At 34.8% G+C, this 25,513-nt stretch overlaps 1 protein-coding gene across 1 annotated transcript in view; it reads right to left on the bottom strand.

The window, feature by feature from the left end:
* LOC107731730 (serine/threonine-protein phosphatase 2B catalytic subunit alpha isoform-like) overlaps positions 1–25,513 on the bottom strand; it is a 33,397-nt gene that overhangs the window by 2,107 nt on the left and 5,777 nt on the right. Inside the window, exons 2-13 of the mRNA XM_016542891.1 lie at positions 17,552–17,752; positions 14,177–14,301; positions 13,936–14,047; positions 11,110–11,255; positions 9,959–10,098; positions 7,713–7,790; positions 6,653–6,747; positions 5,980–6,105; positions 5,504–5,581; positions 5,070–5,154; positions 3,703–3,800; positions 3,322–3,369 (exon numbers count right to left, since the gene is read on the bottom strand). Of these exons, the coding sequence (XP_016398377.1) occupies positions 3,322–3,369; positions 3,703–3,800; positions 5,070–5,154; positions 5,504–5,581; positions 5,980–6,105; positions 6,653–6,747; positions 7,713–7,790; positions 9,959–10,098; positions 11,110–11,255; positions 13,936–14,047; positions 14,177–14,301; positions 17,552–17,720 (1,300 nt within the window). The 5' untranslated portion in view covers positions 17,721–17,752. The remainder of the gene's footprint in view (positions 1–3,321; positions 3,370–3,702; positions 3,801–5,069; positions 5,155–5,503; positions 5,582–5,979; positions 6,106–6,652; positions 6,748–7,712; positions 7,791–9,958; positions 10,099–11,109; positions 11,256–13,935; positions 14,048–14,176; positions 14,302–17,551; positions 17,753–25,513) is intronic.

Below are 25,513 nucleotides of genomic sequence, written 5' to 3' on the forward strand. Positions count from 1 at the left end.
TATATATATATATATAATACATATATATAATAACAAATCATTACAACCACGGTGTATACCCATGTTTAAAAATAAAAAAGTACATATTTCATATATATATATATATATAATTTTCTTGTTAATATTATTTCATTTAAAGCATTTATACACCATCATGGTATTTGTTGTACTACATTTAAATTTTTTTTTTTAACTTTTAAATAATAAAATACATTATTTTACAATATTGGAAATTTCAGGGGCATTATATTAGAACATGAATCAATACTATCTCAATGCAAAAAATCTTAATTTGTTTAATATTTTGTATTTGTATATTAATATTTTCTTTACTCAAACTTTTTTTCTTTTGATTATTGGTGCGAAATGTGACCTGGAATGATTTAAAATTTCACTCATATGCAGATATCTCTTCAAACACTCCACTGATCCACTCTGCTATAAAATAGTCACATTATAAACACAAATTCACAACTGCACGTATTTCACAACCAGTCACACACACAATATACGGTGTACAAGGGAACAGCTGTGGCGATGATAATGGACATTACATCTTATCACTTTCACTCCCACTTTAACTGGAAAACCTCACAAGGACCAACAGCACAGTCAATGTTTCCATTAGAAAACAAACCCATTTCACCAGCATCAAAGTAGTTTTTTTGTAATGAAAATTTTAAGGTTTTTATTTAATGTACTTTGATCCATTCTAATGGAAACATAGTGCTTCATATCACAGTCAGAGATGATGTGAGACCCTCTCTTGGGTTTGTTCTCAGACAACAGAGATGTTTTTGGCTTTCAAATACACTGAAACTGATCCAGTCTCACCCTGTGTGCTGAGAAAAGAGTTTTGGAAGTATTTTGCCACTGATTTTCTCCATAAATATTCTTTGATAAGTAGCTATAAACCTTGAAGCTAACCAACCTGCTCTGATATGAATCATGACGCTAAAATGTTTGAGTTATTTCAAAGAACCATTTGAATATTCTCAACAAAAAAAAGACCAGTGTTATTAACTAAAACTAACTAAAACTAATACTAATAAAAGTAATTTTCATTAATTCAAATAAAGCTGAAATAAATTAGAAAACATTAGATGAAAACTAACTGTAATAAGTTAAATTTGAAGTCCTAAAATTACTAAAACAAAAACAATTCATTATAAATAAAAATAAAAATGACAAAAGTACATAACCAAATTACCAAAAACTAAAATTAAAATAGAACTGAAAAATAAAAAACGAATTCAAAATATTAATAAACACTATAATAGAATTTAAATCATTTTAAAATAACATGCTGTGTACTTAACATCTTCCACTAAGAAATTAAGTATTTATTCAAAGTATTGCCAAAGAACAAAACATTTTGTATATATATTTTTTTTCATAGGAACTTTTTATTTTTAGTTATAACTTAGTTATTTTTATTTTTTACTGCTTACTGGGCCTCATGAAAGGTTTATTAAACAAAACGTACAAAAATTTTCTCGACTTCATGAATCATTTACTAGAAGCATATTTCATTGCTTCACAACTTTGGATCTCTAGGTCAATCTCACAAAGTTAATGTTATTGATTAAAAGCCATATTTTGTTATGGAGGTTTTAAATGGCATTTAACATCCAGAACTGTCATTGACCTTTAAGTCATTGTTTACCAGATGTAAGCAAAAACCGTTTAGAATGAGTCTAAAAAACAAACCCTGTCATAGAGAGGTCACATGATCGCTGCAGATCACATGGTCATGATAGACCAAACCCAGAGTGAGTGCGCGAGTAGCGGCACTGGGGTGATCAGCGTTTGGGGTGGGGTGCTGTAAGAATTCTGGGTCATTAGTGAGAGGCAGGGGCGCGCGCCCTCACCTGCCCATGGCCCAGATTCTTGCCATCTGCTGAGTCATTCTGTAACCTTGATGATTAGGTACATAAGAATGTGTGCCGTTGGAAAAAAAGGAGTGGAGAACAGCAGAGCAGAGACCAGCATTTGCATAAGCAGGAAGACACAGGTGTGTGTGTGTGTGTGTGTGTGTGTCTATTCTAACACTCTTCAGACTAAATTAGCTTTCTAAACAGCAATTATCAACAGAGGATATTTTTTATTTTATATACTGATATAAACTAGTTTTTACTAAAATGAAATTGTCTGTTGGCTGAATAAGCGTTACGATGTATATGACTTATACAATGCAAAAAAACAGCTTAAACGATGCTGGTTTTGGCTGGTTTAAGCAGGTCTAGCTCTCCCAGCCTCATAAGTGCCCAAAACCCCCCTAAAACTAGCAAACCAGACTGGCACGGCCAGCATGAGAGACCAGGAAAACAATTCAGGCTGGTTTAAATTGTTTCTTTTAGTGGGGATATGATTATGACATTATGTGTACTGTTATTATGGGAAGGAATTTATTAAAATTATACAATAAAATTATACTATGTCTCACATAATACTGGAGTAAAATGGAGAAAACGTAAGTCTGTGAAACACAAATTTACTTCAGAGAAAACTAATCGTGTCTGAAAACAAAATCGGACAAAACCTCCATTAGGAACATCCTCAAATGTAAAAAAGAATACAAATAAATTAATTAAATAAGATTATTAAATAAAGTAAATGTATTTCTTAATTTAATTTTTTGCTTTTCATTAAAGTAGTTTAAAATCAATACAAGCTTATGTTTAATGTTTTTGAAAGAAGACTCTTCTGCTCACCAAGGCTGAATTTATTTGGTCAAAGATACAGTAAAAACAATAAAATTGTGAAATATTATTACAAATTAAAACAAGTGTTTTCTATTTTAATATATTTTAAAATGTAATTTATTCCTGTGATGCAAAGCTGAATTTTCAGCATCATTACTCCAGTCTCCAGTGTCACATGATCCTTCAGAAATCATGCTAATATGCTGATTTGCTGCTTAAGAAATATTATTATTATCAGTGTTGAAAACAGTTGTGCAGCTTCATATTTTTGTGGAAACGGTGATATATTTATTTTTCAGGATTCTTTACATTCTTAACATTATAAACGTCTTTATTTTAAATTTTTTTGATCAATTTAATGCATCCTTGCTGAATAAATGTATTCATTTCTTTAAAAATATCTTCCTGACCCTAAACTTTTGAACATAGTGTATGTACCCATTTAGATATCTAGATAAAAAAGTGTGTGACAATGAGAAAAACACAATCCTTGACCAGTCATAGCACCCCACATGCTCAGTTAGCTAGGCTGCGCTGTCTAGCTAGCTAGCGTGTTACGGCGGTCTCTATGAAACCTCTGAGCAGCACAGAGAGAGATAGAGGCCGGCCAGTTTACCTTCTCCATCCTCAACCGTCTCCACGGCTTCAATGGCCTCGATGGTAGCTGAGGAGGCACAGAAAGACAGACGTAGAGAAGGAGAGAGGGAGAGAGGGAGGATGGATGGGGGAGTTTTATTGTGACAGTCATGCACGCAGCACAAGCTGCCAAGTAGCTGCCACGGGCAGTTAGCAGTTAGCGTTAGCCGGTTAGTGTCCCTGTATGTGTGCACATTTCTGATGGTTTAATTAGTGAAGAGAATGAACGAAAGTGTTTGACTAAAAGAGAGGGGTTAGCAAACATGTCCATGAGTTTGTAAGACACTGTCTTACTGACCTTGAAAGAGAAAAGAGGCTGTGATGGGAGAGAGAGAAAACGATGTTTGTTTTTGTAACTCACCGCTCTGCAAGGTCTGTTTTCCTCCAGACAGTACGCCGCTCGGCAGCATGCCAGTGGGGGTCAGACCTTTCAGGGTTAACACATTCTCACTCTCCTCTCTGTCGAAATACAACCAACAACTGCGACTAACACTCATATACACCACACAAACTCAACAGTGTGCTTGTCACACTCAGTGTTGTTTTTGTTAATTAAAACTTTTAAAAATCGATTCTGTTAATCGAAATAAAGCTGAAAAAAAAATAAAAATCCTTATTAGATGAAAATCTTGAAAATGAACTGAAATAAAATAAGTACTAAAGCTAAATAGAAATAATTTAAACTAAAAACTAATAAAAATGACAAAAGCACACAAAAATGACTACAAATTAAATTAAAATGAACACTGCCAATGTAAAAATAAATTAATTCAAAATCTTAATAAATACTGTAATATTATAAAATAATACTAAATAACTGTTAACCCATGGTAATTTTTTTTACCTGGGTTATCTTATTTTACACTGCTATACTTTATCAGGCTTTGATATTTCATACTGTACATTTGTAAACTCTTGTTTAACATTCTTATTTGAGGTTAATGTTAATTTTATGAGGTTAATATTAATTATGAGGTTAATGACATTCATTGGACAAGCACAGCACGCAACCTGTTTTAATAACTGCTTGTCCATTTGTGGAAATGTGTCTTCTGAAATGTAGTACAAATAATACAACACATGGATGTTTCTGCAAATCAACACATTAATATTTAATGATGTAACTATTGTTTAGTTTGTGATTGGTCACATTTGGCACTGGATTAGACGTGTAATTAGAATCCGTGTTAACCGAGGTTACCCTTGCATTTAATTTACCGTGGTAACCATGGTTTATGCCAGAATACCAAGCTTACAACAGTTATATTTAATTGATAAAAATAAAATTATAGAAAGATTTAGAAAGCCTCTTATACTTTTGATGTATTATTTAGTATTATTTATACACTATTAGTATTCATTAATATTCTAATTGGCTTTTATATTTATATTTACAGTTTATCTTAATTTTGGTTTGTTTTTAACTTTTTATTTCTATAAAGCTTTGATTTATTTTTATTTCAGTTTTAGTCATTTTAGCACTTTAACTTATTTTATTTCAGTTAGTTGCCAAGGCAACATTTTGAATTTTCATTTAAGATTAAATTCAAGTTTTTCATTTAAAATGTCTCTTTTTTCAGTTAACGAAAATGATTTTTAATAGTTTGGTAGCAATAACAACACTGTGTCTCACACCACACAAACGCACACATATTGCTGTATTTTTTTTTTCTAATGTCCTACACATCCAAACCACAAACATGTGTTCCCAACCCCTCCCAGACTCACCGCAGGACTGAAAACATTTTGGCCATTTTGCCGATGGCACGGATCTTGTTTCTGATAACCTCTTTACGGGCAGCCGCAGCGTTAGCTGAGAGGAACCAGGAAACAAACTTATATTTCATGAACAACATGCTGAAGCTGAATATTCTGCATAACAAGATTTTAAAAGGAAACAATGGTTCTCTACATATCACATATGTCTAATTGTTATTTTTAAAGCTACTGTACTTTAATGTTAATTGTTCAGTTGCTAAACAATTTATTGAAGTATCCACAGTTGTTAGAGAATGCCAATTAGGCAACAGGTTTATTTTATTTGTCATTTGGTCATATTTGACTTAAAAACTAGGTGTAATAATTTAAATGATCTAAAGTCTAGACCTGTGCGTTTCTGAAAACATTAGAGGAAAAGCTTATAAGGAATGTGCAGTTCTCACCATCGAAGATCTCATCTCCGTCGTTCATAAGCTCATCATCAGAGCAGATACTGAGGACATTCACCAACATTTCTGTCACTGTAGAGGAGTAAAAGGTCAAAACGGCAAGATCTCTTGACATTTTAGCATAAACTATGATAATCTTGAACAATTATATTCACAACAACATAATAAGAAATGCCATAGTAATACTGATACACCAGATAAATGTGATCCTTTAATCTCCATCTCAATCAAATGAAACATTTTTGGATTGCTCATTTGCCTCATTCTAGTTTGACTTGTTGAGACAGAATAGATGGACCTATTCCATCTTAGTTTTAACAAGTCAGCAGAACAGTGCATCCACTTTCCTCACACAGACACCCAGAATGAACAAAACATACGGAATTTGTGCAGTCGCAAAGACTGGCTGTCTCCAGTCAGAATGATGATGTCTCAAGCTGTTTAGCAACATGGTTCCTCTAATTTCCCACCTTTCTCCCCAACGAACGGAAGAGACCAGGTGAAGACGTCCATGAAGTTGGGCAGCCAGTACGGATGTGGCGAGCAGTTGAACTGTCGTATGTTCATTACGTTGTTCTCGTATTTAAGCACGGCCGCTGCGGAATGGCATTAAGGCAGTTATATTCACACAAAACAAACATATTTATAGGAACATAAGTATCTCTAATGAACATCTGTAACTTACTTTCACTTTGCACATGACTGACACACAACAAAAACACAAAGCCCTGCAACTTTGCATTACATACAATGGCCTCTGACATACTTGAGTGTTTCTAAATCTTACAAAACAGGTTTGTGTAGGAAAGACATAAGGAAACCTATTAACAACATGCCTGGGTCACATTTCATATTTCAGACAAAGATTGTGTACATAGAAAATTAAGCCTTTTCAGGACAATCAGGAAATTAATATACTGTATATGAATATTAAATGTTGATCTACAATAGAGTTTAAGTGCCACGTTAAAATCACAGAAAAAATCACAAAAAAACCCATATCATTACAAGAATAAAGCTGTATTTTTTTCATCAAGATATAACTAATTTCATTCTGAGATTCACCTGATCATACATAATCAACCATGTGTGTTGGCATGTTTGTAGGTGACCATGTGGCAGAGAGAAAACCTGAATTCAGACCTTTGTTGTTGTAAACGTCCAGGTAGTTTGGAGCAGAAAAGATGGTGATGAGAGAAGGAAAACCTGTAGTCTGACTCTTCCTGTACATACGGTAACTGAGAGAGCAAGAAAACAAAGAAGATAAGGAGGACAATTTCAGTATGACAATCAGAAACTTAATTAGAATCACGCTGGGAAATAAGTGAGGGAATAATAATCTTCTTCCTCAAATTTTGCTAAACATTAATAATAAGTACTTACTTGTGGTGGACCCTGTTTAAAGCCCTAAAAACGTCAGTTTCTCAAAGCATAGAGTTTCAGATCATAATTATGATTATTTGGAAGCCTTTATTCACTGTTTATTTTGAAGAACTTGGCCTTTAATGTGCAAAGGCATGCAACACAACACAAAATTATGAACATAAAATGCTTTAAATATGATTAAAGAACATTATAATACATATTATTAGACTGTAAATGAACTAATGCACTCCGTTAACATGCTGTCTGCTGTTGTACCGAGTATTGTAGATTGGTGTAGAGCATTACTGACTGTTGTTTAGCTGACTGTATGGTATAGTTTACTGTTGTTGAGTATTGTAGAGTACCTTTGCACATTTAAAGCTACTCTGGCAGATTAGTGGGCCTGGGCTGAGGTGAATAGGTGAATGTGTGTGCATTGGTGGCATTTCAGATCAATAAACACTACTGTACTGTAATGTATTTGGATTATGGAGAATCAATGGCTCTCTGCGTCTGACTGTCTGCTGTATCTGCACACTGATCGTTAGGGATGGGCGATACCCCTTATTTTGTTTTCGATACGATACCGATCGATATACTCGCGTCAGTATCGATATATCGATACTTCGGATCGATACGCCCATCCCTACTGATCGTCCATCAACACAAACTTCACCAGCCTGTCAATATATACGTTCTGTTTTGTGTGTGTGTGTTTGTAAGGGTTTTTCATCTGGTTTCTATGTCTGTAGGAGGTGAGGAAGGTGAGAAAGGAGAGAAAAGCAGACATATAGAAAGAGACAAGAGGTCAAAGGTGATGTTGGTGTTGTTTTCTTACCCCGCGTCCTGCGCCTCATGTGCTCTGATGACAGACAGTAAGTTGTTGGTCTGTAAAAACTCACACACCGCAGGATAGCTGTACAAAATGATAAAACAGACAACATTAATGAGGCATGATAAACACTATTTACAGTTCTTCACTGATAAAACAACTCATTTGACTAAATAACTCAGGTAAGCTGGTCTGTTTTTGGTGATTTCCTGTAAGCTAACTAGCTAAATACCTACTTAGCCAAGCTGAGAGACCATCTAAAACCAGCTAAGATCAGCAAACCACCATAGATTATTTTTTCTTACAGGATGTTCGTGTGTCATTGCTAATAGTCCAGTTAGCACTGGTGATTTAGATCTAACATAGCCTAACCGTTGAAACTTCATTCCCAGTTCATTAGATTTCATTTGATTATACAGCCCTTCTGATATCTCTGATAGTCGAATTTAACCCGTTGCTAGCATGTTTATTATTGTCTTACCGTTATCAGCCACCAGGGGGTAGCAGTGATGTAAATGTGCAGCTTACAGTGAAAATCATCATTTTCTGCTCAAAATAACTGAAGGGTCTAAATGTGATGCTAGTAAAGATATGAGGACTCAGACTCAGTGTTGTAATGATGCATGTTTAAGACTAGTCTTGCATGTTATTCATTAGTTTAACTTAGCAGTCTTTGTCTATTATTTTTTTTACTGGTATATTGAAAATAACAGACCTAAAGCGCACACAGACAGACCGATCATCCACTTTGTTTCATTTATTTCAGAAGGTTTCATAAGAAGTGAAAACAGTGAGGATTGTGGGTAATAACGTTCACACCCAGGGCTCTCATTCACAGGCTGCACAACGTTAGCTGTGGTGTAAATAAATTAGCTTAGAATTAACCATCCCTTTTCTCTGTCTTGCTTTCTCTCTCTATATATATATTTTCCCTTAGGCCTGAATCTAATAGTGGTTTTCTTCAAAACAAAAATGGTTAAAATGCCATTAATTCATTCATTTGTGCATGTATGCAGGTTTGCTGTGATTCCTTGTGGGCCTGCACAATTTTGCCAAAATATTAATATATCAATGACTAAAATAATAATAATACCTTATTATTAATTATTATTATTATTACATTGTTATTTATTAAATATTAATTTATAGAAAAATATTATTATGATAGTAATGCATTTCTTATTTTTGTTTCATATTTTTTTTTATTTTATTATGTATTACTTTTTATATTATTATTATTATTATTATTATTTACTATTAAATAAAAACTTTTTTTTTTTAAAGAAATACATAAGAATTTCTACATTATCATTATTTTACTTTACTGTACAACAGAAAAATAATATTATATGTAATAATATTATATACATATGCATATAATATTATATAATATACTAATATTTACGTGTTAATTTCTTTATGTTCAAATGTTAAGCCATTGTACATTCATTTTGGTGGAAAACTGCTTCTCATTTGTTGGCTACAGGTTTAAAAATGCTTCTCATTACAAAATGCTTCACTATTTATTTAATTAAATCGGAGCCTTTGTGATTTGATAATCACACTAAGCCATATCACGATTTCCGTTTCATTTTGATTAATCGCTCAGCCCTATATTATAGCTTCTCTTCCTTTTCTGCTCTATCATTTCTGTCTTTCTCTCAGGTTCTCACTATATCTCTGTATCTTCATATCTCAGCGGATCTGGCAGTAGTAGCCAGTTGCCATGGTAACGGCAGAGCACCGATTCCCGTGGGATTGTGGGGATTCTGTGTTGTGCTGAGGCTGGTCACTGTTTGGACTGCTTTACAATTCCAATTAAACCCGTGCAGCACTTCAGGCGCTGGACTTTCATCTACACCTTTATTTCACTGTACAAACGTCCCTGAGGAACATCGTTTTGCTCAGTGGTTGCTCGCTCATAGCACAGGAGACTTAAAGTTTATTTAAGACATCTCTCCTAAAACTCCCTATGGGAAATATAAAGAGACATAAATGACAAAAATGTTGACATACAATAAGAGTATAGCGCTGTAAAATAAACGTGGATAGCAGTTCAGATCATTCAGTGTTGGAAGAATCTGAGTACATATATTGACTGTGCTCAGATTTAAGTATGAAATCAAAGATCATTGTCGAGATCTCCGCCACATGAGAGGTTACTGGGGGCTTTTTCTGTGGAGAACCATGTGAAAAGCAAGAGAGTCTCAATTTGCTGTCTAGGACATACTAAAGGAGGCTGTGTGGTTTACCTGTAGAAGTAGGAGCATCCGCGGACACTGTTGTGGCTGAAGTAATCTTGACTCTTTTCATTGCCGAAGTCCTCCAGCGGGTCGGACCACAGCAGATCACACATGGGGCCAAACGCTGGCGGTTCCTTGAACCTGTCCAGCTGAGAGTCAAACAGAGAGAGAGCGAATGAGTCGTCTGCCAAGTCAACATCACTAAAATTAAATATTACTAAATATGATAATAATACTAATAAATGAACAACATTATTCATATTTAATATTTTTCTCTAATATTTTATCTTTTTTAATGTATATGTTAAGAATACTGTTTTTACTCCATTTGCATAATTATTTTGCTTTTATTTTTTGCATTGAAAATAAAAATATACTTTTGTTTGGTCATGCAAATAAAGCACACTAAATTGAAATTGGCAGAAAAAGACAAGAATAATAATTTTAAAAAACGGTGTGGTGTGCTGTGCTGTGTTTGTGCACAGCCTGTTCATCGCTAAAGAAAATGCACCAGAAGCATAATGGGAGATTTACAGATCTGTCAAACATCTGTTGTTAGAGCTGAGTCTTAAGTCATAAAACATTTAAAATGGTCCAGGATTGCATTATAAGGACTTTCTGGGGAACACGAACTGGATTTACTGTTCAAAAGGTTGGGGTGGGTAAGATTTTTAGTGGTTTAGTCTCTTATGCGCACCAAGGCTGCATTTATCAAAAATACAGTAAAAACAATAATATTGTGAAATATTATTACATTTACATTACATTACATTATTGTTATATTTTAAATGTAATTTATTCCTGTGATGCAAAGCTGAATTTTCAGCATCATTAGGGTGTCACATGATCCTTCAGAAATCATGCTAATATGCTGATTTGCTGCTCAAGAAACATTTGTTGTTATTATCAACATTGAGAAGTTGTGCTGCTTAACACTTTTCTGGAAACCATGATACATTTTTTGTATTCTTTCAGTAGAAAGTTCAAAAAGACAAGCATTTATTTGAAAGAAAAACAGTTTGTAAAAATGTAGTCAAAACGTCACTTTTTGTCAATTTAATGCTGAATGTGAAACCTCTTTAAAAATGCTGACCCAAACTTTTGAATTGTTTTATGTATACATATACATATACATATATATGTTCATATACACTCCTCACCTTCTTGATGTCGTCTAACGTGTGTATCTCTGGAGACAGGCCACCATGAACACACAAAAACTGCTGATTCATCAGAGCAGCCAGAGGCAGACAGTCGAATGCATCCATGCACACATCATACACCTGCTCCGAGTATTTGATTTTACCTGAAAGAAAGAGAGACAGAGATCACACACCTGCACGGAGCATCTGATTTCACCCGAGAGACAGAGAGTCAGAGACAAACAAGGAGAGCGCAGGAGAGATACAAATGAGAAGAAGAGTATGAAGTAATGTCACTCCAGAGCTCAGAAATGAAGTGAGCTTCTTCTGAAGGGTTTATTTTCTCTGTATGAATCTAATTCTTACATTAAGCTGCTGCATTCAATTACACTTTCAGAGGACACTAAATGAGAGATGTGTGTGAGACAGTCTGTGCTGTGTCAATCTGACTGCTCCAAATCTACCAATCTGTTCACATCACTGTATCACTCTGCATTATCTCTCCATCTCTCCCTCCGTCTCACTAATGACATTAGATCAATCAATATATAAAAATTCTACTATGCTGTAGCGTAGTAGTATAAGAATACAAATGTGCTCTGTGTAAATGTAAATTTTAAAATGTAAACAATGCTGCTTTGTTTTATTCTAAATGCAAAAAAGTAGTTCAGTATTAGTTATAATTGACTAATTTATTAAAATGCTTATCTTAAGTATACACATAAATATACTACTACTATATTTTTATTAAATATTTAATTACTTAAATTACTTTGGAGCTCATTAAAATGTTTTTAAAATTATGTTAAATATATATATATTTAAAATATTTATTACATTTATTTAACGTTGGAGCTTATGCATATATATATATATATATATATATATGCATAACCTCCAACGTTAAATAAATGTAATAAATATGTGTATGTATGCATGTATAGTATACATACACATATTTTTTATTGTATATTTAATCATTCAGTTGTATCTAATTAAAATAATTATTTTTAATATTTATAATTTTTTTTATTTTATATCATGCTAATGGCATTTCTGACTTCATGTAGAGAGGAAGATTATTATTGAATAATGACTTAACTTTCAGTCACAAACATGAGGATGAGTAAATAAAGAGATTTTTTTTTTTGAGTAATTGTTTTAAATGATTTACTTTATTAGTATTATTATTATTTACCTTTATTTTAAACTCAATTTAGTTGTATGGTGTGTCCCAATTTAGATAGCACAGTAAACATTTGTATATAAGTTTGAGTGTATTAGTGTGTGTGTGTGTGTGTGCAGGCCCGGATTGGCTAATCGGGAGCACCGGGAGGATTCCCGGTGGGCCGGTCTGTTTTTTTGGCCGCGAGGGCCGCGGTGTTGTCATGCCACTGGGGTTGAAATATGGATGCTGCCCACTGATCTATATATAATATTATACATAGATTAGTGGGGAGCACCGGGAGGATTCCCGGTGGGCCGGTCTGTTTTTTTGGCCGCGAGGGCCGCGGTGTTGTCATGCCACTGGGGTTGAAATATGGATGCTGTCCACTGATCTATAATAGATATTATATATAGATCAGTGATGCTGTCCCTAGACTGCCTGCACTCATAGCAGCCCCACTCTTTTTATTTATAATTTTCTCGCAGCCCATATTATTATTTTCACCAGACCATATCAATAACAAATTCTCAATTGATAATTAATCATTCTTTTTGCGCAAATCATTGTTTTATTTGTGAAGTAGCCGTTTAATCCTCTGCCGGCTCCCGCTTCACAGCGACTCAGAGCGGGTCTCGCGCTGACTGCAGTTCCCTTCACTGTCCGCGTTTTGATTCAGTTTGGGCGAATGCAAACAACTTATTGATCATGAGCATTCAATCTACCTGAGGGAAGACGTCTTTCACTGTAATGCAGTTAAATAGAGAGAGAGAGAGAATTTTTTTTTTTTACTTCTAGCATATTTTTGGACCTCATTATTGAAGTAGACTACAAATCCAAGCACCAGAAGCAGCCCACACTCTCTAAGTTTTCTTTAATTGAAAAATATGCATTTTCATTCATTTTTACCTGTATGCAGACAGCCTACTACAGTACAAATATTTGGAGTGTCCCTTATTCTGTCCCTTATTTTCTTAAAGGGGTCATATGATGCAATTTCATTTTTTCCTTTCTAACACTATTTTCTTAAAGAATAAAAGACTAAGAGTCACAATTGTCCCTTATTTTCCATTTCTGAAGTTAATTGGCAACCCTAATGATGACGTAATTATCTTTTGACTCCCCTGACAGCGGCACCTTGCTCAAAAAAACAAACAAACAACAACAACAACAAAAAACCCTCAGTTGTTAGAGATATGCGAGCAAAAAAATAATAGATGAAAAATGGATAATAGAAAGTGCAAAGGCCAGTAAAAAGGCCAGTAAAAAAATAAATAATAATAATAATAAGTGGGCCGATCTAAGGCAAGAAACTCCAGGGCTGAAAATGAGTCCCACTCCGGCCCTGTGTGTGTGTGTGTGTGTGTTCTGTCAGTCAGCAGATGGTAAAGGAGGGCACCCACTCCTCCTCACTCCCCTCATCAGGGAAATCACACTCACATGCTCCCTGGGCCTAACATTAACAGGCAAATTAATTTTCTGCTAATCATACTCCCTCTTTCTCTCTCTGCATCTCTCTTTCTGTCTGACAAGAGACTGCTCCAGAAAAAGACCTCCATTAGAGGAGAGGTGAGGTGAACTGTTGTATTTATAAGAAATGTATAGTTTCATACCTTAAATGTAAGTGTAGAGACACCATTACTGAAAAGACAAAGAGTTTTCCTCGTGTCAGTACTCACATTCTTGTTTGAAAGTGAAATATTCAGTCAAATGTCTACATTCATGGTTTCCCCGCAGCAGAAACAGCGTCTTTGGGTAGAGGATTTTCAGCGACCAGAGGTAAAGGACACACTGAAGGACAGAATTTAGACAGAAAGAGAGATACTTTCACAGACCACATCAAGATATTTAGGCAAAGGTGGTGTGTACTTCAAACTCATGTCCCTAAGCAGGGTGGAAAAAACCTTAGAACATACTCACCTCAATACTGAAGTACCCTCGGTCCACATAGTCCCCTAGAAACAAGTACCTCGTTGTCGCAGGAGACCCGCCGACCTCAAATAACTTCATCAGGTCGAAGAACTGCCCGTGAATATCCCCGCACACTGCAACAATACAAAAAAAATTGGGACTAGCTGAAGGAAACAATAGTGCTTGCAAAACAGTAAATGAATATAGTTAAAATAGTGGGAAGGTTTTAGCAGAATGACAGTTTGAGGAGTTGTAAACAAATATAGAAAGAGAGAGGGATTAATTGAGACTTCCTAACTATAGTTTAATTTTCATTTAATAAACCCTGATGTAAAAAACAATTCAGTATGCAAATATATCAGTGATGTCACTGGCATACAGTTAGTTATCAGTGAAAATCAAAGGCAGGTATTAAAACTTTCATCTTATGTTTCGACTGAAAGATTTATTTATTTTTTTTAATTCTAAAAAAAACTCAAAGTATTTTAGGATTACAGTTATAATTTATTGATTTAATAAAATTTTTAATAATTTAAAATATATATTTTAAATAAATAAATTTAAAGTTTAAAGTGAGCTGTCATCCTGAAAGTCATCTTTCTATGAGTTAAAAGTCACACAATAAGTATCTGCGCTGTCACAAACATATGTAAGCACACATTGTGGAGAAACTGGATTTTTAAAAATAATTTACCTCATTTTTAGTAGGTCCTATTAGTAGCTAGCAAGATTAGAAAATCAAAATGGCTCTTGCATTTATTGTCTGATATACAAAGTATGGTTATTTTGCCAGCACATGTTCCCAGCTATGATGACAAAATCCAATAGATGAAATCTGTTTGAAACCATCCAATAAACATCTTGTACATTAAGATGAGAAGGAGAAAGCTGATCACCATCCTGACTGAAACGTGTGTGTGCGTGTGTGAGAGAGAAAAAGAGAAAGATAGAGAAAGAGACTGAAGAGAAGCTGAGTGTTGTTTTATATCTAATGCAGACGTCTAATTGGAGCTATTCACATGTGAGTGCGTGTTCCCAATGGGAGGTCAAAGGGTTAAAGGCCACGAGGTCTGAATGACTGAAAGCACACAAAGCTAACCAGCTCTCTCTGTAATGGGTTCCAGGGAATTAAACCAGTTACCCAGCGAGCCATTAATGTTTAATGACTCCTGTGTGTGAAATTCACCAGGCCAGCAGCTGATGAGGGTTCAGAAATGCATGCTGGGAGAGAGGGAGAGGCTCAGTCTCTGATGTGAGGCCAGCGAGAGCAGGAAAAGTGTTCAGCTTCTCGGCTTCCTAAATGATAGCATTTTCATAGCTGAGGAGCAACATCTTCGTCCTGCGTCAGACCTGCTGCCTGTGCTGAACCTCACTTTGACTCATGGGAAATTAAGGTCACAAGGTGCAGTTCATTATCTGACCTCTCCTAACAATGTCATGTATTCCCCAACGTCTTTTCAGCCTGTATTTTCAAAAGTTTTCTACTTTATTTGGGCAAGAGTGATAACCTCTTTCTGTTATAAAATTAATCAGTATGTAGTGTAATTGCATAAGTACGTGCGCATGCATATCTTAAACTTAGAGATACATGTTCATATTGTAGTATGCTCATATATTTGTGTATGCATCTTTTTATCATCTGATACATGATTAAATTAAATCACAAAGGACACAATATCTCTTATTTTACTCTAGAACGTGAATATAATAATTCCTTTTGTTCAAAATTATGTATGTATATAAAGGTAAATATTCAGCCATATAAAATTTTGGTTGTCATAAAAAAAAAACACTACTGTTCGAAAGTTTGGGGTTGGGAAGTTAATTTTCTCGTATGGTTCCCAAGGCTGCATTTATTTAATCAATAATACAATAAAAACAGTAATATTGTGAATTATTATTATAATTTAAAACAAATGTTTTATATTTTAATATATTTTAAAATGTAATTTATATTTCTGTGATGCAAAGCTGAATTTTCAGCATCATTACTCCAGTCTTTAGTCACATGATCCATGATTTTCTGCTCAAGAAACACTTCTTATTATCAATGTTGAAAACAGATTCTTTAATGAATAGGACGTTCAAAAGAACATTAAAAAAAATCTTTTGTAACATGATAAATGTATATACTGTCACTTTTGAATAAAAGTATTCATATCTTAAAGTAGTACCAAACCATTAAATTACATTAAAATACTAACCCATTACATTAAATACTGCAATTTTATTAGATATTAATATTTTTAGTAATGAATAAAATATGTGTATATTTCAATTCAACATTACATTTCACACATCTCTGCCAAATTTTCAAAGAGCTCATCACAATGCATTTTGGGATTATCAGCTCAGTAGATTTTGAATTATGCTACTTTCTAGGATGCCTTATTTATGGACAAATTTAATGCAGCATCACACATATTCTTTGTGGTGAAGGCAATCCCTGAATGCATTGTATTAAGCTCAGAGTAAACAATAAATACAAGATGGCATGAACTGGCAATTTATATTTAATTTAATAAAAAATATACTATTACACCCTGTATTTATGCATGCTGTATTTTTATTGCAATTCGAGTATCAAGTTGCAAGCTTAGCAACATGCTAACGTCAAACTCTAAGCATACTGGAATCAATTATGAGTTGAGTCCCACGTGTGGAGAGCTACTTGTGTGATTCATTGAGTTGCAGTCTATGTTGTGATTTAATTATGTCACTTACATCTCAGTTAGGATATTCTAACCCAGATTAAGCTGTGTTTTGGAACATACCTGATTATTAGCTGGTACAAGCTGGTAGACCATCTGCCGTGTTCTAAAAACCAGCCTCCATTCCAAACCAGCTGGTTTTTAGAACATGGCAGCTGGTAGACCAGCTAATGACCATCTTGACCATCCAGCCAAAAACCAGCTACCATGCCCAAAGACTTGATTATTTTTTTCATATGTTTTTAATAATTAAGCACCAATAATAATTGAGCAGCAAATCAGATAATCCTATTAGAATCAGATAATGATTTCTGAAGGATCATGTGACACTGACGACTTTGCTGCTGAAAATTCAACTTGTATCACAGGAATAAGTGACATTTTAAAATATATTCAAATATAAAACAGTTCATTTAAATTGTAATAATATTTTACAATATTACTGTTTTTACCGTGTTTTTAATCAAATAAATGCAGACTTGGTGAGCATAAGAGATTAATTGTATAATCTCTGTTAATTGTAGAAAAATTGTATTAATTACAAACTTTTGACCGAACTTTGTTCCTTTAGAGAAGAAAATAACCTTCAATGAACATATCTGTTAATAACTGGTTCTGTTTTTATCTACAGATCATGCCCTGTTTTCTTGTCACAGATGTCTGTATCAGTAACCTGTGACAGGGGCCTCTATGTCCAGCATGGTCTTCTCCTGGCGGAGGATGGCGGCCCCCTCGTTGATGATACGCAGGGCGACAGGCTCCTCCAAGCGACCCTCTTTAGTGAGGTGAGCCTTCAGCAGGTCCACACGCGGTTTCCCCTCATAGTCGAACACCTCTCGCATGGTTAACCTGTGGCTCAGCGGGAACGGCACCGCTGCAGAGAGAAGGACACAGAAAAGAACTGAGAAAAATGGTGTAGAAAACCAAAAGGGAACAAGATTACAAAAAAACTTCCATTGTAGTGACACATCCAGAATGCAGAGCAAACTTTATTCCTGAATTCAGCTAGCGTTCAGGCCAGAATGCATTAGTCATACTCAATGAAACACCTCCAGATGACTTTGTGAGGAACATGTGGATGAGAAACCAGACTGACTGCATTATTTAGAAGATAGACAACTCAGGAATATCCACCAACACAATCTACAAAAATAATATTGATAAATAATACTCTAATCCAGAAACGGAACAAAACAGGTAAAAAATCCCATTCATTTACAATGAAGGAAGGATCGAATCATATCTAAAGACCAAAATATTATAAAGACTTGAGGGTGGGCCAACATACTTATTAGTCATGCATACTGGTAAATGTTAATGTACTGATTACACAGTAAAACACACACTGACCAAAATTTTTAAACAGATTACTTATACACTGAAAGAAATGGTGTAGAATTTACTTTGAAACAATTTTCAATCAGAAATTGGTGATTGAGAAAGAAATTGAGATAGAAAGACTGAAATAGTATTTTCTTTTAAAACATATTCCAATATTCTTTATTTACAACTTGAAAAAAAATTTTTTACAGCACTGTAAAAAAAATAACTTAAAAAAAGTATTTGTGCTGCCTTAAAATTTTAAGTTTAAGTCAACTTGCAAAATATTTCTCATCAAATTCTTCCAGACTTTAACAAAGAAAAAAAATATTTTCAGGGAAATATATTTTATAAATACTTTCTAAAACCACACAGAAACTCTAGAGTTTATCCATTACAAAGAGGGAAAAGGACAGGACAGGCAAGTAATCCCAATAAAACAATAGTGATACTGGTTTATTATCATTTCCACATTAGATAATATGCCGGAAACTATGATGAAAGGGGAAAAATAGATATAGAGAAAAAGACAAAAAGTCTGTAAAAAGGTGAAATGAGAGCAAAACTGTGGCAAAGTGTTACCGGGCAACAGCAGCCAGAGGTTGGCATGCCACCAGTGAAGCGCATCACACACACATACACTGAGTCATAGCAGCCCACATGCTAACCCATTTCCACATCCAAAAAATGTGTTTTCAGAAACTTATTTTTCAGCCTGTATTCAAGCTTTTGAGCCGCACAGATGTGCTGCAGCAGCCAAAACAATAACTGTGAAGATGAATTCAGTTAGATAACATTTACATATTTTAGAAACAAAGGAATAGAGTCACTTCCATGATGCAGAACATCAGATCATACTGTACATAGAGAAAAGTTTTATTGCCCAGATGTTGCTCTTCTGCTGCTCAGATGACTTAACTGAGTTTTCAAGCATGCTAAATTGTCAACTTTGTCTCAGAGGATTCTTCTTAAATTCATTGGGAGCAATAAAAAAGAGACACAAATGAGACATAGAGAAAGGTTGACCGAAAAAGTATATAGCTATAAAACGAATGGGGATGAATTTGTTGAGAAATGTTCGAGTTCACTGAAATCTCTGACTTTTGATTGCAGAACATCACAAATGAAATCTCTTTAATATCTCAGTTGTTTCTTGATGAAATAAACAGAGAGCAAATGCAGTGTTTTGTCTGCTGCTTCTCAGATATTTCTCATCATGTGTCTCCATGGGTCAAGATTTCAATACAAACTTTGATTAAGTCTCATGAGCTATGAAAGAGCAACCTATAAGTATCACTTTCTTTGAGATGGCATCTGAGCATGATTCTGGTCAAATATGAGCATAGTCTGAGAACACATAGTCTGAAGATCATTTCTAAAACCCCCAAAAGAGATATTAGGGACTTTTTTTCTCAGGAGAGACTGGGAAGCAGGAGAGTCTGCATTTAAATCTCCGTTTAGTCTCCATTTAATCGCAATCTAGTCTAGGAGAAACATTTGAGATGTCATTTGTGATTTTTTCTTTCCTGCTGATAAGAACATGATGACATTTTGCTAGGCACAGTTTGTTAGGACAAGATCTACAATGAGTGTCCTGGAAATCTGATCTACTTTGTATATGATTTGTTATTGTATGTGTGTACAGTATGAGTGTGTGTGTACCTTTATTTAGCAGTATGAGTGCATTATTGAAGTGCAGTATGCAGCAGAGATCTCTTACATAATACTGTCTCCTCAGGCAAATGCACTGCACACACACACATACACACACACACACAGCCGACTCCAAAAGCATTCACATGCACGTGATAAACGCACACACACGCTCACGAGAAGAGAAAAGAAATAAGCACGACTCGTGCAAAGCCAGACATGTGCATGCAATTGCAAATATTTTTCAAATATACTTGAAAATACTCATAGGAAAGGACATCTCTTTAATGTCTCAATTGTTTAATGAAAACAGAGAGAGTGAATGAATCAAAGAAGATTCAGTATCAACTCACATATTTCTCATCACATTCTTCTGAATAAATTGAGCTGCTGTCCTCGATAATTTTAGCTCTGTAATCTTACTCCATGTCAACAATTGTCTCATTTGTATCTATTTTGATTTCACCTAAGAAACTATAGGAAAAACAAACTTGAATGAAATGGTCATAAGAACTAAGAACAAGCAAACTCTGAGCAACAACATTTTCCTCTGGGTACCTAAAACACTTGCGCCTGTATTCAAGCTTTTGAGCCGCACAGATGTGCTGCAGCAGCCAAAACAATAACTGTGAAGATGAATTCAGTTAGATAACATTTACATATTTTAGAAACAAAGGAATAGAGTCACTTCCATGATGCAGAACATCAGATCATACTGTACATAGAGAAAAGTTTTATTGCCCAGATGTTGCTCTTCTGCTGCTCAGATGACTTAACTGAGTTTTCAAGCATGCTAAATTGTCAACTTTGTCTCAGAGGATTCTTCTTAAATTCATTGGGAGCAATAAAAAAGAGACACAAATGAGACATAGAGAAAGGTTGACCGAAAAAGTATATAGCTATAAAACGAATGGGGATGAATTTGTTGAGAAATGTTCGAGTTCACTGAAATCTCTGACTTTTGATTGCAGAACATCACAAATGAAATCTCTTTAATATCTCAGTTGTTTCTTGATGAAATAAACAGAGAGCAAATGCAGTGTTTTGTCTGCTGCTTCTCAGATATTTCTCATCATGTGTCTCCATGGGTCAAGATTTCAATACAAACTTTGATTAAGTCTCATGAGCTATGAAAGAGCAACCTATAAGTATCACTTTCTTTGAGATGGCATCTGAGCATGATTCTGGTCAAATATGAGCATAGTCTGAGAACACATAGTCTGAAGATCATTTCTAAAACCCCCAAAAGAGATATTAGGGACTTTTTTTCTCAGGAGAGACTGGGAAGCAGGAGAGTCTGCATTTAAATCTCCGTTTAGTCTCCATTTAATCGCAATCTAGTCTAGGAGAAACATTTGAGATGTCATTTGTGATTTTTTCTTTCCTGCTGATAAGAACATGATGACATTTTGCTAGGCACAGTTTGTTAGGACAAGATCTACAATGAGTGTCCTGGAAATCTGATCTACTTTGTATATGATTTGTTATTGTATGTGTGTACAGTATGAGTGTGTGTGTACCTTTATTTAGCAGTATGAGTGCATTATTGAAGTGCAGTATGCAGCAGAGATCTCTTACATAATACTGTCTCCTCAGGCAAATGCACTGCACACACACACATACACACACACACACAGCCGACTCCAAAAGCATTCACATGCACGTGATAAACGCACACACACGCTCACGAGAAGAGAAAAGAAATAAGCACGACTCGTGCAAAGCCAGACATGTGCATGCAATTGCAAATATTTTTCAAATATACTTGAAAATACTCATAGGAAAGGACGTCTCTTTAATGTCTCAATTGTTTAATGAAAACAGAGAGAGTGAATGAATCAAAGAAGATTCAGTATCAACTCACATATTTCTCATCACATTCTTCTGAATAAATTGAGCTGCTGTCCTCGATAATTTTAGCTCTGTAATCTTACTCCATGTCAACAATTGTCTCATATGTATCTATTTTGATTTCACCTAAGAAACTATAGGAAAAACAAACTTGAATGAAATGGTCATAAGAACTAAGAACAAGCAAACTCTGAGCAACAACATTTTCCTCTGGGTACCTAAAACACTTGCAGCAACACAAACACACACCTTTACAGTACAGATGTTTGCATACGTTACTTCTGAATAAGCACATACTGTACGCTGTCCTCTTTCTGAACATGAGCATAATTACTGTTGTCATGGACACAGTCATACAGTGACGGGCCTCACACGCCCTCTCATGTCAATAAACACACATGTGGTGCATCTTTTCACAGGCGTTTCTATGTAAATAAACATGTTGGATTATGAACCACAACAATGAAATGAAACGCCATGAATCATTGATCGAAGAGTGGAACGAACCCGTGCAAAACAATGTGAGCTAAATATAAACATGACTGTTGCAGAGAAGCAGCACAAGCCTAAACAATAAACACACGAGAATAGTTGACATTTAATGTGTCCATGAACCTATGAATATGAACCTATATGAATAAGAATTATTAAACAAATTATTATGAAAATTATATTTATGTCTAAAATCAAAACACACAAAAATTATATCAACCTTTTTAAAAGCTGAATTTAGTGATTTTTTTACATTACAACATTATAATGTACAGAATGAAAATTAATATTAATTCTGAGATTAAAACAAAAAATAAAATAAAGATTTTAGGGATTAACTTTAGGGTTATAAAATTGTCACTATTTTTAATCACTTTTTTGGCTTCAGTATTTCATTTTAAATGTTTCTGAAGTGAAACTATGAAACTATGAAGTACAAATATGTGACCCTGGACCACAAAACCAGTCATAAGGGTCAATTTTTCGAAATTGAGATTTATACATCACCTGAAAGCTGAATAAATAAGCTTTCCATTGATGTATGGTTTGTTTGATGTATGGTTAAAAATCTGGAATCTGAGGGTGCAAAAAAATCAAAATACTGAGAAAATCACCTTTAAAGTTGTCCAAATGAAGTTCTTAAATGCATATTACTAATCAAAAATTCAGTTTTAATATATTTACAACTTAAGACTGGTTTTGTGGTCCAGGGTCACATATTCCATGTAATCCCTCAATTGATTAAAATATATTAAATGCTGAATTTAGTGAAATCAAGTATCACTACATTATAATGTGCAGAATATAAAATGCATATTCATTTTAAGAATTAAAAAGAAAAAGGTTCAAAAAAGATTTTTTTTGGCTTTAGTAGTTTATTTTAAATAGTCCTGCAGTGAAAAAAAAAATCTATTTTTACAATTTTAAATATTACAAGTAGTGACTCTAATTAATAAAACAGGTTTTTTAAAACATGCAAAACAATAAAAAAACTATAAAATAATTATAAAACTAAGCAAAATGCAGCCTAAAATAGGACACATATTTCATGTCAACTACCCACATTTTTTTGCATGTTGTGATCAGCAATGCCAGTACAGAGCTGCCATCTGCTCTGTGTCAGCATTGGTGTTGACCTTTGACCTCTGGCATGGAACGTTCATATCAGCATTTCATGAATACTCGCTGCGCTTTTATTTTCTTCTCTCTGTCAAACATCCTTCTAGTACTTTCACAGCCTGTACGCTCTCCGCATGTGTGTGTGCGTGTGATGGAACAGGTCAAGGCAGGACAAGCAGCAGCAATTTGAGGTCAGGATATCTGACCCACGTGTGAGAGCATGTGTGTGTGTGTGTGTGTGATACCCTCCAGCTGCTGAGACAGATGCTGAGACTCCTTCTGCATCTACTAGGGACTGAAAAAAACAAGCACCACACCAAACACACACACACACACACACACACTGATCCCTCTCTCTCTCACTCAAATGCACATACAAATACACTCACAAAAGCTTCAAATTCACTCACAAGCAAACAAAAAACATCTCTTGACTGCTCACATCTCATTTCTGACTGATATTTCTCAGATTTCTTGCAGAGTTTGGTATCTGGGAACACCCAAATTGTCATCATTTACTCACTCTTATGTCAAAACCTGTATAACTTCTATTGATCAGAAAATTAGACGTTTTGCTGAATGTTTACGTTGCTCTTTTCCATACAATAAAAACGTTTAGTGACCAATGGCTGTAAAAAGCTTGAAAAAGTACAAAAAAGCATCATGTGGTTCAATCTGAGCTATTATTATTGTCTGAAGCTTAATTTAAAAATCATCTAACTAGCTTGCAATTGTGTAAGCGGAAATGGAGATCAAAAACTTGTCTGTGTATGAATCTGTCCAACGGCAGACATCCAGTTTGCGGTTTATGAACAGTGCCACTTGGTACTTCAAGTTTTATGAGAAAGATGTAACTGTTTGTTTGCTGTAGTACCATTTTTCATCCTGTCAGAAGCAGCAGCACTTTCAGTGTCAGCATTGGTGTTGACCTTTGACCTCTGGCATGGAACGTTCATATCAGCATTTCATGAATACTCGCTGCGCTTTTATTTTCTTCTCTCTGTCAAACATCCTTCTAGTACTTTCACAGCCTGTACGCTCTCCGCATGTGTGTGTGCGTGTGATGGAACAGGTCAAGGCAGGACAAGCAGCAGCAATTTGAGGTCAGGATATCTGACCCACGTGTGAGAGCATGTGTGTGTGTGTGTGTGTGATACCCTCCAGCTGCTGAGACAGATGCTGAGACTCCTTCTGCATCTACTAGGGACTGAAAAAAACAAGCACCACACCAAACACACACACACACACACTGATCCCTCTCTCTCTCACTCAAATGCACATACAAATACACTCACAAAAGCTTCAAATTCACTCACAAGCAAACAAAAAACATCTCTTGACTGCTCACATCTCATTTCTGACTGATATTTCTCAGATTTCTTGCAGAGTTTGGTATCTGGGAACACCCAAATTGTCATCATTTACTCACTCTTATGTCAAAACCTGTATAACTTCTATTGATCAGAAAATTAGACGTTTTGCTGAATGTTTACGTTGGTCTTTTCCATACAATAAAAACATTTAGTGACCAATGGCTGTAAAAAGCTTGAAAAAGTACAAAAAAGCATCATGTGGTTCAATCTGAGATTGTCAATCTGACAATTATTATTGTCTGAAGCTTAATTAAAAAATCATCTAACTAGCTTGCAATTGTGTAAGCGGAAATGGAGATCAAAAACTTGTCTGTGTATGAATCTGTCCAACGGCAGACATCCAGTTTGCGGTTTATGAACAGTGCCACTTGGTACTTCAAGTTTTATGAGAAAGATGTAACTGTTTGTTTGCTGTAGTACCATTTTTCATCCTGTCAGAAGCAGCAGCACTTTCAGCTGGCAACCAAAATGTATTTATTTTTTTCTTTTTAACTGAGCTTGCTGTTGTTCCTGAATCATGTTCCATGTTTTCATGTTCTATAGATAGTACTGTTTTGATAATAACAGAAAATACACTGTTCTATATTAAAGGAGACATATTATGCCCCTTTTTACAATATGTAATATAAGTCTCTGGTGTCCCCAGAATGTGCCTGTGAAGCTTCAGCTCAAAATACTACACAGATAATTTATTATATCATTTTGAAAATGCTTATTTTGAGTGGAAGCAGAAACACGCTGTTTTTCGGGCCTGTCTCTTTAAATGCAAATGAGCTGCTGCTCCACGCCCCCTTTTCCAGAATAGAGCTGCGCCATTACAGCTCGTA

The sequence above is a fragment of the Sinocyclocheilus rhinocerous genome, unplaced genomic scaffold (genome assembly GCF_001515625.1).
Source record: "Sinocyclocheilus rhinocerous isolate Xijiao unplaced genomic scaffold, SAMN03320098_v1.1 scaffold3446, whole genome shotgun sequence".
In the NCBI taxonomy this organism is placed as follows: Eukaryota; Metazoa; Chordata; class Actinopteri; order Cypriniformes; family Cyprinidae; genus Sinocyclocheilus; species Sinocyclocheilus rhinocerous.